Here is a 15303-nt window from a genome sequence, read left to right on the forward strand (position 1 = left end):
AATTCCCCACAAACATCTAAAGCCTATGGTTGCCTTAAATATGGCTCCCATTCAGAGACAACAATAACCAGCTGTCTCTAATTGAGACCCAATTCAGGCAACCATAGACTTTCCTAGATACCTACACTCAACCATAGACACAGCTAGACTTCTATACTAAACATAAACCCAACTACTCTAATAAACCCCCTAAACTTTACAACCACCCTAGACACTACAAAAAACACATACATTCCCCATGTCACACCCTGACCTAACTAAAATAATTAAGAAAACAAAGAATACTAAGGCCAGGGCGTGACATGTATTAATATCTACATTTGTTTTTGCCACTATTATTCTTTTACAGACACCTAATGCATACTTTTAAAGCTAAAGATGTAAAATAAAAAATATATAAAACATTTTCCTGACAGTATGATGTATTTTATAGTACTGATGTTACTGTCCCCACTACAACAAACAAATATTTATAGTAACTGCCCAATGTTTCCAATTTCTATGAAATATGACCTATAATTACTTATAATATGAATGAAGTAGGTTCCCTTCAATATGAGAGAAATTGATTTAAAAATTGTTATAAGTATGTTAAAAAGCAGCTTTTCTGTGGGCATATACTGGTCATTAAAAATATTACATTTACATTTTTTACATTTTAGTCATTTAGCAGACGCTCTTATCCAGAGCGACTTACAGTAGAGTGCATACATTTTTTATTACATTTTTTTTTTTTTTTTTTTACATTTCATTACATTTTACATACTGAGACAAGGATATCCCTACCGGCCAAACCCTCCCTAACGCTATGCCAATTGTGCGTCGCCCCACGGACCTCCCGGTTGCGGCCGGCTGCGACAGAGCCTGGGCGCGAACCCAGCCCAGCCTGGGCGCGAACCCAGAGACTCTGGTGGCGCAGCTAGCACTGCGATGCAGTGCCCTAGACCACTGCCCCACCCGGGAGGCATATTCATGCAAGTAGTGTTAGGCTAGCTCATCCTTCCTCTAGACTACTGATTGGCCAGCTCATCCTCCTCAGGGAGATTACATCAGTGGCGATTTTAGCATGTAAATCTTGGTGGGACCAACACCCCTCCAAAATATGGGGATGCATGCCAGCACTACACAACACAACACTAAACAATACATTAATTGCACTATAACGGTGACAAACGGTGCCCACAAACTTTTAGGGCCTACATTAAGCTGTCCCAACAAAAGCATCTTACCAATGCTACACCTGGCTATCAGCGGAGCCTTGTCTGACAGTGAAACAGTTCTTTCAGCCTCATTTACTACCTTTAAAAAAAACATAGCTGATATGGCTGAATTGCTTAAGTAAATGTGGTTTCTACTGACAAGTGAGATGTACAAACAATGGCATAAAGGGATGACAAGCGGATAAGAGGCCATCCGTCATTTCGATTAATTAAGAGCTTGGACGGACGCAGTCAATATAACTATTTGTTCAGCTCTTTTGAAAATGTACAGCGACTGAATTCAGCACATGGGCCGTTCTTCCAGTGTTCTCCCTGTACACCACGTCAGAACCGTAGGATAAATAAAGGAGGCATATAAGCAGACAATGAAAGCTCTTATAATATTTGATGATTACATTTCTCTAAAACAGGCTATAGGCTACACACCAAGTCAGAACAGTAGGCAAAATTAATTAAGAGGGGAAAGGGACCAAATTATTAGGGTGAGACCCATGGGCTACAATCAGCTTCCTTTACAACAGACACTTAGTATTACTTTCTCAGCTACAGTATACATATCTCTCTGGCATATTACATCATTTATGCAGCAGCATACAAGACATTTTTGGACTCACCTTGTTATGATGTGCTAACTTGAACAGTAAAGTAGCACGGCGGTCGTTCGTGGGCAAAGTTTAGTCATCAAAGTCTGGTGTTCTCTGGGTTTATGGTGGGAACTCGGAAAAAAACAAGGTCGAATCATGATGACGTCAGTGATCTTCAGGTGGTAGCTCTAGCAAGAGGCCTGAGTTCCCGACTTACAATTCCGAGTTGGATGACCGTTCAAAACTTATTTTCCCAGTCTGAGCTAGTTTTTTTCTAAGTTCCTAGTTGACTCACCTTAAGTCAGATTTCCCAATTCTGAGTTAACAGTTGTTTTGAGCGCAGCAGAAATCATGCTGGATTGACAGCATGGCCAATGTGGAATGTTTATCATTTTAAGCTTGGAAAAGAGACCCATAAACCGAGAATTGGGACCATACAATCACACATTCAACAATGACTGGTTTGGGAGGAATCGGTGGCTAACTGCAAGCGTTGCAAAGCAATCACTAGCCTGCTATTCAGTGAATAGTATCTGCAATCCAGAGTTTAAATACATCATTAGTCTGAACACATAGCATGATGTTAAAGTTCCTTCTGCCCTCTGCTGGCTACACATTTTGTACATGGGTTACACAGAAAATAATCTATACTGTTTCAAGTTATCTGTCCCATCTACAATACAACAATACACAAGCGTTGTCGTTCAATGAAGGGTCAAGAGAGAACCATGGAAAGGTCATGGCAAAGTCGAAAACCTCAAACGCAGGGTAACATGACAATGGTTCCCCTTAGAGGTACTACTCTGAAAGGCTCTGACTCAGTGTTTTGTGAAAAGCTATAGTGTAGTCTTGTTTCTACCATTGTTCATAACTGAGTACTTCGTTTAGCCAGGTTCGAACAACTGTGTGCAACATTGGCCTAAACTTCATTCTGTCAGACCTGTTCAGTCACAACAGGAATTGCAGCCATGCTCATGTATGATCAACTGGAAAACGTAAAACTTCCTTAGTTCAAGAGATCAAGACACATAGGTGAAATGTATATGTCATTTATTTTAGAATAAAAAATGACATCCTGCATTGTGTATGAATATACAACTTTTAGAGTAATCCTTAAATCTAATAAAACAATCTGAAATAGTAATATAATAATTACATAGTTGAGAAGGGATTTAGTAAGGCATGAAGGTGGTAACATTCTATTCAGCAGTCAAAAAATAAGTAAAAGAACTCATCTGTAATGCTCTCCTCTGAGCAAGTGCATCCAACTTCTCAGTTTCAATCAAATCACTATCAATCAAATAAAATCCAACGTGAACCACACAAAGGTTTAGACATACTATATGTCTCTGTGTCCACCTTAATTGAGGACAAACACGTTGTGAAATATGGTCCCATAAACAGTTAAGTCATTTCAACTTATATAAACAGTGTATGAAAAAGGAGGGCACAGTGGGCTCAGAATTACATTGAACAATTAAATGGTTAATTTAAATTGTTCGTACTGTTGCTATAACCAATTTATGTAGACCTACGAGAAACTGATTGAACACAGTTAATGTTAAGAAGCATTTTTGCCACATATTTAATAAACAAGTCATACATTCAATCAGTCTGAGAAAGTTCTTTTGATAAAGCAGAAATATGTATTTGATTTCTATTGATAAATAATTAATATAAAACAGCAGTCACACTGGCATAACTAGGAGTATAACACGTACACAAAGCATCATAACTGACACGGCATGTAACAGAAATGTGCAAAGTCAAGTGCTTAGTTCTAAATTAGTAGTACACATTTCAAAAGGAAGGCAACAAGTGGTTTTCTGTGGTATACTGTCATAAAGCTATTTGTACTGTAAATATCAAGTTTCCATCATATTATACTATTTAACTACTGTAGGCAGCATAAATGTGAGATGCATAAAGTCATCTGACTATGCAGCTTACTCCTTGGGTCAACAAAATAGTATTGCTAGTTGTGACACATTGCACAAAGCAAATCTTTTTAAAATCTTTGCATTTTGTAAAAAATTATGTCACACTTTTAACATTTCCACAAAAAAACTATTGTGACCAGCAGTGTATTAGAATAAAGGACATCAGCCTATTTCAAATTGAAAAAGATGCTAATATAAGCTTTGCTGATTAACCTCAGTACACACACAAATGGTTCTACAGTGCGTTAGAAAGTATTGATACTCCTTGACTTATTCCACATTTTGTTGTGTTACAGACTGAATTCAAAATGGATTACATGTATATGTTTTCTCACCCATCTACACACAATACCCCATAATGACAAAGTGAAAACATGTTTTTAGAACTTTTGCAAATTTATTGAAAGTGAAATACAGTCATATCTAATTCACATAAGTATTCACACCCCGGAGTCAATACTTTGTAAAAGCCCCTTTGGTGACGATTACAGGCTTGAGTCGTCTTGTGCAAAGCTGATACAGACATACTCATCTATATTTGGGGATTCTCTCCCATTCTTCCTTGCAGATTTTCTCAAGCTCTGTTAGATGGAGAGTGGCGGTGAACAGCAATCTTCAAGTCTTTCCACACATTTTCAATGTGATTCAAGTGTGGGCTTTAGCTGGGCCACTCAAGGACTTTCACATTCTTGTTCTGAAGCCATTTCAGCATTGCTTTTGCTGTATGTTTGCGGTACTTTGTCCTGTTGGAATGCAAATCTTTGCCCCAGTCTGTTGTTTGCACACTAAAGCAGGTTCTCATCAAGGATTTGCCTGTATTTGGCTCCATTCATTGTTCCCTCTATCCTTACCAGTCTCCCAGTCCCGGCCACTGCCATGCTTCACGGTAGGGATGGTGTTCAATGTGTGATGAGTTATTGCTGTTTTTTCCAGACTTAGCGCTTTGCATTTAGGCCAAATAGTCACATTTTTGTCTCATCAAACCACAGAATATTTTTGTATTTCACTTGCCTTTTTGGCAAACTCCAGGTGTGCTGTTGTGCCTTTTTCTCAGGAGTGGCTTCAGTCTGGCAACACTCCCATAAAGCCCAGATTTGTGAAGTGCTGTAGACACGGTTGTCCTTCTGGCAGGTTCTCCCATCTCAGCCAAGGAACTGTAGTTCTATGAGAGTGGTCATTGGGTTCTTGGTCACCTGCCTTACCAAGGTCCTTCTTGCCTGGTTGCTCAGTTTGGTCAGACGGCCAGCTCTAGGCAGTCTGGGTAGTTCCATATTTTTCATCACAATTCTATCTCGGAGATCTATGGACAGTTCCTTGGACTTCATGGTATAGTTTCTGCTCAGACATGCAAGTTGTAGTGACATCTCAAGGATGATCAAAGGAAATTGGATGCACCTGAGCTCAATTTGGAGTGTTATAGCAAAGGAGTGTGAATACTTATGTTAAATTAATTATTTCTGTATTTGATTTTCAATAAATGTGCTTATATTTCTAAAAACATGTTTTCACTTTGTCATTATGGGGTATCGAGTTTGAATTCAGGCTGTAACAAAATGTGGAATAAGTCAAGGGGTATGAATACTTTCTGAAGGCACTGTATGTAGTGCCACTGCCAAATAAGGGTAATTTGGCTTGTAACCATAGCGGAACCCTTTTTGAAGGTTCTAAATGGAACCTTTATGGTGCTATAAAGAGGGTTAGCTATATTATATTATCTTTAAAATGATATGGGTGTTATTATTGTGTTCATTTACAAGTTGAATCAGGTGTGCTAGCTCTGGACCGGCTGGGGGTCCCTGAGGAGAGAATTGAGATTTAGTCAACCGTTGACACGAGGCCTTACATAAGTCTCTCACAAGACACTATTATTGACCAGTCATATTTAACATGCAATGACATAACACAACAGATTATATCAACTGGAATGACACTCACTCTCGGCTGCACAAAAAGAGCTGTGAGAAAACCACGCCCCAAAATATTAAAATGAGCCACCTCCCCTACATTTGAATTATCACTAAAAGATTAAAGCACCGTTTTCTGAACTGCAAAGAACCATTAAAGAGCTCAAATGGTTCCACATAGAACCATCACCCTTACCAAAGAACCCTCTTTTCTAAGTGTGTTGATGTAAATACTAAAAAATCTCCAGCTTTGTGCTCAAAACCTCACAGTAACATTTGGATGTACGGTAATATTGCTTCTTTGGTTTACATAACACTCTTGACTGCTGAACATTAACATCACATTAATTGATAACCTTTAATTTATACCTGGAATAAAATATTTGTCTGATGTGTGGTTCACCGCTCTCTCTTGGGTGTGTGTTGCTGTACCACTTCCTCAGAGCCACACCACAGGTACTGACGACCACACAACATGCCCCACCGAGACTCCACATGGTGGGCTTACGGTTGAAAAAAAAGAACTGGAAAATAAAGGCCAGGATCACGTCAACGGTCCTCATCAAGGCCACAGGGCCGGCCTTCTCAATCTGAAGTGCTTTGGTGAGAAACGTTTGGCCAGCGATACCCAGGATTGCAATCAGCATAAGGATCCATCTGTCTCTCCCACAGAATGGAATGGTCCATTCACCAAGTATAAACAAAGTGATGACACACTCAATGAAACCAATGACCGCATAGTACCACACAGACAGATAGTAGTGGACGCTTTTGCCCATTTTCCTGAGTATAACTAAAGTGCAGGCTGCTCCTAACGCACCACCGAAGGCTGCAATAGTCCCCTTGAGATGATTGGTGTAGTCTCCCTCTATTCCCTCTATACGAGCACCGAATATGAAGGGAGGCCTGGCTATCATTATGACACCGGCCAGAGTGAAGACAGTGAAGACACAGTCCCAGATTGTGCATTTCTCTTTGAGGAAGATCCAGGCTAACAAGGCGGTGAACACTGGTTTGCTGAACATGATGACTGTTGCATCAGCCAGGGGCATCTGCTGTACTGCATAGAACAATAGGATCATGGCGTTGGAACCCAATAACCCTCTCATCACCAAATAGATACGCTTGTCTCTTGGTCCAAGGAAGCCAGTCCTGAAAAACAGAAAATGTATAGGTTAAATATTTGCATGGGATTATCAAGGTTCAAGGGGTCAAGTGGTAGTATAAATATAGTATAAATACAGTTATGTAATAACTTACTTGTAATAGATAAGCCCAGGCATCACAAACAGCATCTGGAAGAAGCAGCGAATGGCACTGATTTCTACAGCATGGACTCCATCTATTGTCTTCACCAGAAGAGCTATAATGGAGAAGCATACTGTTGCCAGCAGGCCATAAAACAGGCCCAGTCCTGGACAATGTTTATTCTCTGAGGACAGAGGGAGAAGGACACATGAACTGGTTAAAATAGCTTGAATGGAACTGAACATTAACCAACTAAGATGGAAGTCATTTAGTAGTTGTTTGTCTGAGATGGGGAAGAGGTACAGTACTCAAATGTGATATCAAAAGCCACTTCGTTGAAAATAATCCCCGCTAAAGCTGAATTACTGGCAGCTTCTTGACAAATTGAAAGCTGCAGGGTGATTTGAGGTGTTGAATATGATTAGATATATCTACCTGGGAGTTGGCCTGTCACACACTGTACCTACTGATTACTCGTGTTTATTGCCAACATAGAAAGAAGGCAATGAACCAATGTCCCCTAAATGGAGGGAGACTCATATTGAACAGGAAGTATAAGGGGCCATTTTAGCCTGTACTGGCTAGATATATGGAAAACAGTGTGGAAGGACGCGGAAGAGCATTACTCATCTGAGAACAGACAACACCATTGTCAGACTTCCTTGTGAGTTTTATTTACACCCTGTGAGTACTGTAGGTGCTCATTCTTTCCCACTTTGTAATCATACCTTAAATCAGAGGTCTCCAACAGGTAGATTGCAAGCTACCAGTAGCTCGCAGCGCACCTACTGTATCAATAGCTCGGCCAATCTATTCTGAAAGTGCATTCATTTTTTCATGTGTTCCATCTGTCATAAACATAAAGCTCCCGGCTACTAAGCCACATTGACAATATCCCTGGTTAGGCACTTTTGTCTTAAAAAGTCAAATGTAACACAGTCTGCCAATCATTTCCAGCAATATTTACTCTGTCTGTTTGGTGTGCACGTCTATCTAGGCTGTATAGCTGGCTATTTGTATGTAACCAGGTCAGTTGCCCCAGTATCTCTGTCTGAGAGACCTCTCTAACGCCCAGGAAGCTCAGATTCAAACTCCCATTCACCAGCTCTGCAAGCGTCATAAAAAACATTCGCTACTCACCAAATATGGACTATCTCATTTACTCCCGTTACGGCCAGTATGGACATCCAAAAAAGGTATGAATATAAATGTACAAGCAATCGAAAAAATGACTCTTCGGCACCACCAATGTATTGAGCTGTTGTAGACTTCCGACATGTGCGTGGCAGTAATATGTGAATTACATATGCATATTTCTCCCGGTTACTTGTACATTTTTATTTAGATTTTTTTTTGGAAGTACATACTGTACATAGTGCCTTCAGAAATTATTCACACCCCTTGACTTTTTCCACATTTTGTTGTGTTCCAACCTGAATTTAACATTTATTAAATTGAGATGTTTTGAGGCCTACTGAGTGGTGCAGGCTCTGTCGTAGCTGGCCGCGACCGAGAGACCCATGGAGCGGCGCACAATTGGCCCAGCGTTGTCGGGATTAGGGGAGGGTTTGGCCGGGATGTTCTTGTGCCATCGCGCACTAGTGACTAAGGCACTGCATCTCAGTGCTAGAGGCGTCACTACAGACACTGTAACGGTGGTCCTCCTCCTCTTCAACCGAAGAGGAGGAGTAGTGATGGAACCAAGGCGCAGCGGGTTGTGAACACATAATTTATTTAAAGACAAGACGAAAAAACACAAACTTCACTATAACTAACAAAACAACAAACGGAGTAGACAGACCTGGACGACGAACTTACATTAAACACGAAGAACGCACGAACAGGGAAAATAGACTACACAAAATGACGATGTACAAAACAAACCGAACAGTCCCGTATGGTGCGACAAACACTGACACAGGAGACAACCACCCACAACGAACACTGTGAAACAACCTACCTAAATATGACTCTCAATTAGAGGAACGCCAAACACCTGCCTCTAATTAAGAGCCATACCAGGCAACCCTTAAACCAACATAGAAACAGAAAACATAGAATGCCCACCCAAACTCACGTCCTGACCAACTAACACATACAACAAACTAACAGAAATAGGTCAGGAACGTGACATAACCCCCCCCATAAGGTGCGAACTCCGGGCGCACCAGCACAAAGTCCAGGGGAGGGTCTGGGTGGGCATCTGACCACGGTGGTGGCTCAGGCTCAGGGCGAGGTCCCCACCCCACCATAGTCAATCCCAGCTTACATCTCCCCCTACAAATGACCACCCTCATATTACACCCACTAAAACTTTTGGGTAACATCGACACAAGGGGCAGCACCGGGATAGAGGGATAGCTCAGGACAGAGGGATAGCTCAGGATAGAGAGGTAGTTCAGGATAGAGAGGTAGGTAGCTCAGGATAGAGGGGCAACTCCGGACTGAAAGGCAGCTCCGGACAGAGAGACAGCTCTGGACTTAAGGGCAGTTCTGGATAAATAGCCGCTCTGGGCTGAGGGACAGCTCATGACTGGCTGACGACTCTGGACGCTCATGGCTGGCTGACGGCTCTGGACGCTCATGGCTGGCTGACGGCTCTGGTCGCTCATGGCTGGCTGACGGCTCTGGACGCTCATGGCTGGCTGACGGCTCTGGACGCTCATGGCTGGCTGACGGCTCTGGACGCTCATGGCTCACTGACGGCTCTGGCAGATCCTGTCTGGTTGGCGGCTCTGGCAGATCCTGTCTGGTTGGCGGCTCTGGCAGATCCTGTCTGGTTGGCGGTTCTGGCAGATCCTGACTGACGAATGGCTCTAGCGGCTCCTGACTGACTAACGGCTCTGACGGCTCGGGACAGACGGGCGGCTCTAATGGCTCGGGACAGACGGATGGCTCAGACGGCGCTGGGGAGACGGATGGCTCAGATGGCGCTGGGGAGACGGATGGCTCAGATGGCGCTGGGGAGACGGATGGCTCAGATGGCGCTGCGGAGACGGATGGCTCAGATGGCGCTGCGGAGACGGATGGCTCAGACTGATCCTGTCTGGCGGAAGGCTTTGGCTGCTCCTGTCTGGCGGAAGGCTCTGTAGGCTCATGGCAGACGGGCAGTTCATGCGGCGCTTGGCAGACGGACAGTTCAGACGCCGTTGGGCAGACGGCAGACTCTGGCCGGCTGATACGCACTGTAGGCCTGGTGCGTGGTGCCGGAACTGGAGGCACCGGACAGGAGACACGCACTTCAAGCCTAGTGCGGGGAGCAGGGACAGGGCACACTGGACTCTCAAAGCGTACTATATGCCTGGTGCGTGATACCGGCACTGGTGGCACCGGGCTGAGTGCACGCACATCAGGACGAGTACGGGGAGAAGGAACAGTGTGTACAGGGCTCTGGAGACGCACAGGTGGCTTAGTGCGTGGTGCCGGAACTGGAGGCACCGGACTGGAGACACGCACCATAGAGAGAGTGCGTGGAGGAGGAACAGGGCTCTGAAAACGCACTGGAAGCCTGGTGCGGGGTGTAGGCACTGGTGGTACTGGGCTGGGGCGGGGAGGTAGCGCCGGAAATACCAGACTGTGCAAGCGTATTGGCTCCCTTGAACACTGAGCCTGCCCAACCTTACCTGGCTGAATGCTCCCCGTCGCCCGACCAGTGCGGGGAGGTGGAATAACCCGCAGCGGGCTATGTAGGCGAACCGGGGAAACCATGCGTAAGGCTGGTGCCATGTAAGCCGGCCCAAGGAGACGTACTTGTGGCCAGATATGTAGAGCCGGCTTCATGGCACTTGGCTCAATGCTCAATCTAGCCCTACCACTGCGGGGAGGTGGAATAACCCGCACCGGGCTATGCACACGTACAGGAGACACCGTGCGCTCTACTGCGTAACATGGCGTCTGCCCGTACTCCCGCTCTCCACGGTTAGCCTGGGAAGTGGGCGCAGGTCTCCTACCTGCCCTTGGCCCACTACCTCTTAGCCACCCCCCAAGAAATTTTTGGGTGGTACTCACGGGCTTTTCGGGCTTCCGTCCCCTCATAACGCCGGTTCCCCTCTCCGGTTGCCTCTGCTCTCCTCAGTGCCTCCAGCTGTTCCCATGGACGGCGATCCCTTCCAGCCAGGATCTCCTCCCATGTGTAGCAACCTTTACCGTCCAAAACATCGTCCCAAGTCCATTCCTCCTTCTTGCGCTGTCCCTTCCTCCGATTACACCGCTGCTTGATTCTGGATATGGTGGGTGGTTCTGTAACGGTGGTCCTCCTCCTCTTCAACCGAAGAGGAGGAGTAGTGATGGAACCAAGGCGCAGCGGGTTGTGAACACATAATTTATTTAAAGACAAGACGAAAAAACACGAACTTCACTATAACTAACAAAACAACAAACGGAGTAGACAGACCTGGACGACGAACTTACATTAAACACGAAGAATGCACGAACAGGGAAAATAGACTACACAAAATGACAATGTACAAAACAAACCGAACAGTCCCGTATGGTGCGACAAACACTGACACAGGAGACAACCACCCACAACGAACACTGTGAAACAACCTACTTAAATATGACTCTCAATTAGAGGAACGCCAAACATCTGCCTCTAATTAAGAGCCATACTAGGCAACCCTTAAACCAACATAGAAACAGAAAACATAATATGCCCACCCAAACTCACGTCCTGACCAACTAACACATACAACAAACTAACAGAAATAGGTCAGGAACGTGACAGACCACCTGGTTTGAATCCAGGCTGTATCACAACTGGTCCCATAGGGCGGCGCACAATTGGCCCAGTATCGTCCGGGTTTGGACGGTGTATGCCGTCATTGTAAATAATAATTTGTTCTTATCTGACTTGCCTGGGTAAATAAATTTATAAAATAAAAACAAGGAGGATTTCCAATGCCTTGCAAAGAAGGGCACCTATTGGTAGATGGCTAAAAATAAAAAAGCAGACAGTGAATACCCCTTTGAGCATGGTGAAGTTATTAATTACACTTTGGATGGTGTATCAATACACGACAGAGATACAGGCATCGTTCTTAACTCAGTTGCTGGAGAGGAAGGAAACCGCTCAGGGATTTCACCATGATGCCAATTGTGACTTTAAACAGTTACAGAGTTGAATGGCTGTGATAGGAAAAAACTGAGGATGGATCAACAACATTGTAGTTACTCCACAATACTAACTTAATTGACAGAGTGAAAAGAAGGAAGCTTGTACAGAATACAAATATTCCAAAACATGCATCCTGACTGCATCAAGGCTCTAAAGTAATATTGCAAAAAATGTGGCAAGTTATTAGCTTTTTGACCTGAATACAAAGCATTATGTTTGGGGCAAATCCAACAAACACATTACTGAGTACCAACCTCCAAATTTCAAAGCATAGTGGTGGTTCCATCATGTTATGGGTATGCTTGTAATTGTTAAGGACTGCAGAGTTTTTCAGGACAGAAAATAAATGTAATGGAACTAAGCACAGGCAAAATCCTAGAGGAAAACCTGGTTTTCTGCTTTCCACCAGACACTGGGAGATGAATTCACCTTTCACCAGGACAATAACCTAAAACACAAGAAGACAGTGAATGTTCCGGAGTGGACGAGTTTCAGTTTTGATTAAATCTACTTGACCTGAAAATGGTTGTCTAGCAATCATCAACAACCAATTTGACAAAGCTTGAAGAACTTTGAAAAGAATAATGGGAAAATGTTGCACAATCCTGGTGTGGAAAGCTCTTACAGACGTACCCAGAAAGACTCAAAGCTGTAATCACTGCCAAAGGTGCTTCTACAAAGTATTGACTCAGGGGTGTGATTGTAAATTTTTGAAAATGTAAATTTGAATGTAAATGTAAATGTGAATGTAAATTTCTAAAAACATGTTTTCATTTAGTTATTATGGGGTATTGTGTATAGATGGGTGAGAACATTTTGAATTCAGACTGTAACACATCAAAATATGTAATAAGTCAAGGGGTATGAATACTTTCTGAAGGCACTGTACTGGCCGTAACGGGAGTAAAGGAAGATAGTTGATCAGTGAAACATATTTGGTGAGTACAGAACGTATTTTGATATTATAACACTTGCAGAGCTGGTGAATGGGAGAGCTTCCTGGGTGTTAGAGGTCTCTAACGCAGATACATTTTTGCCGTTTCTCTATGAATACGTGTAATATGAGAGTAAAAAACAGAAAAGACCCATACCAGGACATTTTTTTTTTACTGAGAACAGAATTTGGTCATTTTATGGGGCCTGTCATTCCAAATGCTGTTTATTAGCCATTACACCGAGTGTACAAAACATTGCCCTCGGAACAGCTTAAATTCTGCGGGGAATGGACTCTACAAGGTGTCGAAATGCTGGCCCATGTTGACTCCAATGCTTCCCACAGTTGTCAAATTGGCTGGATATCCATTGGGTAGTGGACCATTCTTGATACACACGGGTAACTGTTGAGCGTAAAAAACCCAGCAGCATTGCAGTTCTTGACACACTCAAACCGGTGTGCCTGGCACCTACTTATCATACCACGTTCAAAGGCACTTCAATCTTTTGTCTTTCACATTCAGTGAATGGCATTTACACTCTGAAAGACACACATTCTCAGTTTCCTCAAGGCTTAAAAATGCTGCTTTAACCTGTCTCCTCCCCTTCATCTACACAGCTTGAAGTGGATTTAACAAGTGACCTGGATTGACCTGGTCTGTCTGTCATGGAAAAAGCAGTTGTTCTTAATGTTCTGTACACTCAGTGTATCTTACCAGGTATAACAGAGCAACCTCTTGTTGCCTACACCAAGTACCCGGGGAAGAGTTGCAGGGTAGAGAAGAAGACAAGAATGTTCCTATTTGAAAGCTATATATACAAATATATATATAAGTAGCTACTACATATTTTTAAGTAGAAAAGGTTATAAAAAATGATAAAAAAGGTTGGAGACCCCTCCCTGCCTTTTAAATTATAAGTGAGAAACCCATGTTACATGTTTTTAAATAAATGCCTAGGTATTTCCTGGTGTAAAAACGGGGTCCACCATCCTAGAGCTACATCATGTAATTAATCCTGGTGGGAAAATGCCTCGTCATCCCTTTGAGGATGATGAAAATGTTTAAACGGATTACCATTCGATAATTCATAATCAGACAGATTAAAGTGGGGGTGAAGCGGCCACAATGATGCAATATAGGCTATTAGGTAGTTTAATCTGAACGAGTTAGTGAGGCAATATTTATTACCAGTATAGTAATTAGAGAACCACGATTACGTCCGTTACATAATGTACTGCTACGGTGGTCGTCATTGGCTCCGCTGGTTATAATTTCTCATTACCGTCTACCTCAAAGGTCATACAACTTTACCTAGATGGAAGCAGATCCAGTCATATAATGGACTGTGTTAATAAACCACAAACAAGTGTGTTCAAGTGGTTACGTTGGTAGACCTCTAAAGATAGCTAGCTAAATTATATAAATTATCTCTAGTTTTAGCTTGAAGGCTACCTGTGGCAACTGTGTCTCCTGCGTCCTTTGAGATGGGATCCCCGCGGCCGCCAATTCTACAACACAAGGGTGGACATAATCTTTGCTTCGCACTGCTTTCCACTGTTCTAGTCCTTGCCTCTTCATTACCCCGCTCATCATGACTGTTACTTTGTAAATTAATCCTCTCAGTAGTGTGTTCATCGTCGTCGTCATCGCCAACTTTGTGAAATACAACTTTAATGTCCCCCTGTCTAAGGTGAACGGCCGATAGAACTCTGTCGTCTATACTATTACTGTCCTTCAAATCCCCCATTGTAAAATGCAACTGCAACAGGTGAGCATGCCTTGGATGTATTTTACACCCTTTATGTCTACGAGTGAGTGAGTTGTCACACCGGTTTAATATGTAACCTTAGTGGCCACTGTAGTAGCATGCAATAGTTACTTTAACCACGGGGGGCAGCTCCAGTGGGCAGCTCTCCAGGGTCATGGCTAGAAGGGATCCAGCGTTTGTCAAATTAACCTCAGATTTGACTTTTGGTAGCAGGTTAGGATAATTAGTTTAAGGCTAGGAAAAGAGTTAGGGGTAGCTAAAATGCACAATTTTTTTATTTTTACTTTTGACGTTAATTTGTCAAAAGATGGATCCCTTCTAGCCGCGCTCAAGCAAATGACATACCGGTAAGGGGCAAGCCAGTTGGCCAACCAAAACGTTACCTTAAATTCAGGTCAAGTTCAACAAACGGTTCAACCTTCACCTTATTCAAAAAATCTGAAAGAATAGTGGACATTATTGGGGTACTTAACTAAAGTGCTCTTCTTGTTATAGAATGATCAAGATTTGAATATGTGTAGGCCTGTGGAGGCTGGTGGGAGGAGCTGTAGGAGGATGGGCACATTGTAATGGCTGGAATGGAGTTTT

At 43.2% G+C, this 15303-nt stretch overlaps 1 protein-coding gene across 1 annotated transcript; it reads right to left on the minus strand.

The window, feature by feature from the left end:
• Nucleotides 1-2837: 2837 nt before the first annotated feature.
• Nucleotides 2838-14786, minus strand: LOC129829147 (solute carrier family 35 member G1-like). Its single transcript, XM_055890718.1, has 3 exons — nt 14400-14786; nt 6909-7080; nt 2838-6800 (listed from the first exon to the last, which is right to left on the minus strand). The coding sequence occupies exons 1-3, from the start codon at nt 14692-14694 to the stop codon at nt 5993-5995; spliced, it is 1275 nt and encodes a 424-aa protein (XP_055746693.1). The 5' UTR covers nt 14695-14786; the 3' UTR covers nt 2838-5992.
• Nucleotides 14787-15303: the final 517 nt, after the last annotated feature.

This window comes from Salvelinus fontinalis, chromosome 30 (assembly GCF_029448725.1).
Source record: "Salvelinus fontinalis isolate EN_2023a chromosome 30, ASM2944872v1, whole genome shotgun sequence".
Classification (NCBI taxonomy): Eukaryota; Metazoa; Chordata; class Actinopteri; order Salmoniformes; family Salmonidae; genus Salvelinus; species Salvelinus fontinalis.

Coding starts and splice junctions, on each gene's coding strand:
- LOC129829147 (XM_055890718.1), bottom strand. CDS start 14,694: ATGGGGGATTTGAAGGACAGTAATAGTATAGACGACAGAGTTCTATCG. Junction 7,081..14,399: donor AGGAGACACAGTTGCCACAG/GTAGCCTTCAAG, acceptor CTCTGTCCTCAG/AGAATAAACATTGTCCAGGA. Junction 6,801..6,908: donor CCTGGGCTTATCTATTACAA/GTAAGTTATTAC, acceptor TCTGTTTTTCAG/GACTGGCTTCCTTGGACCAA.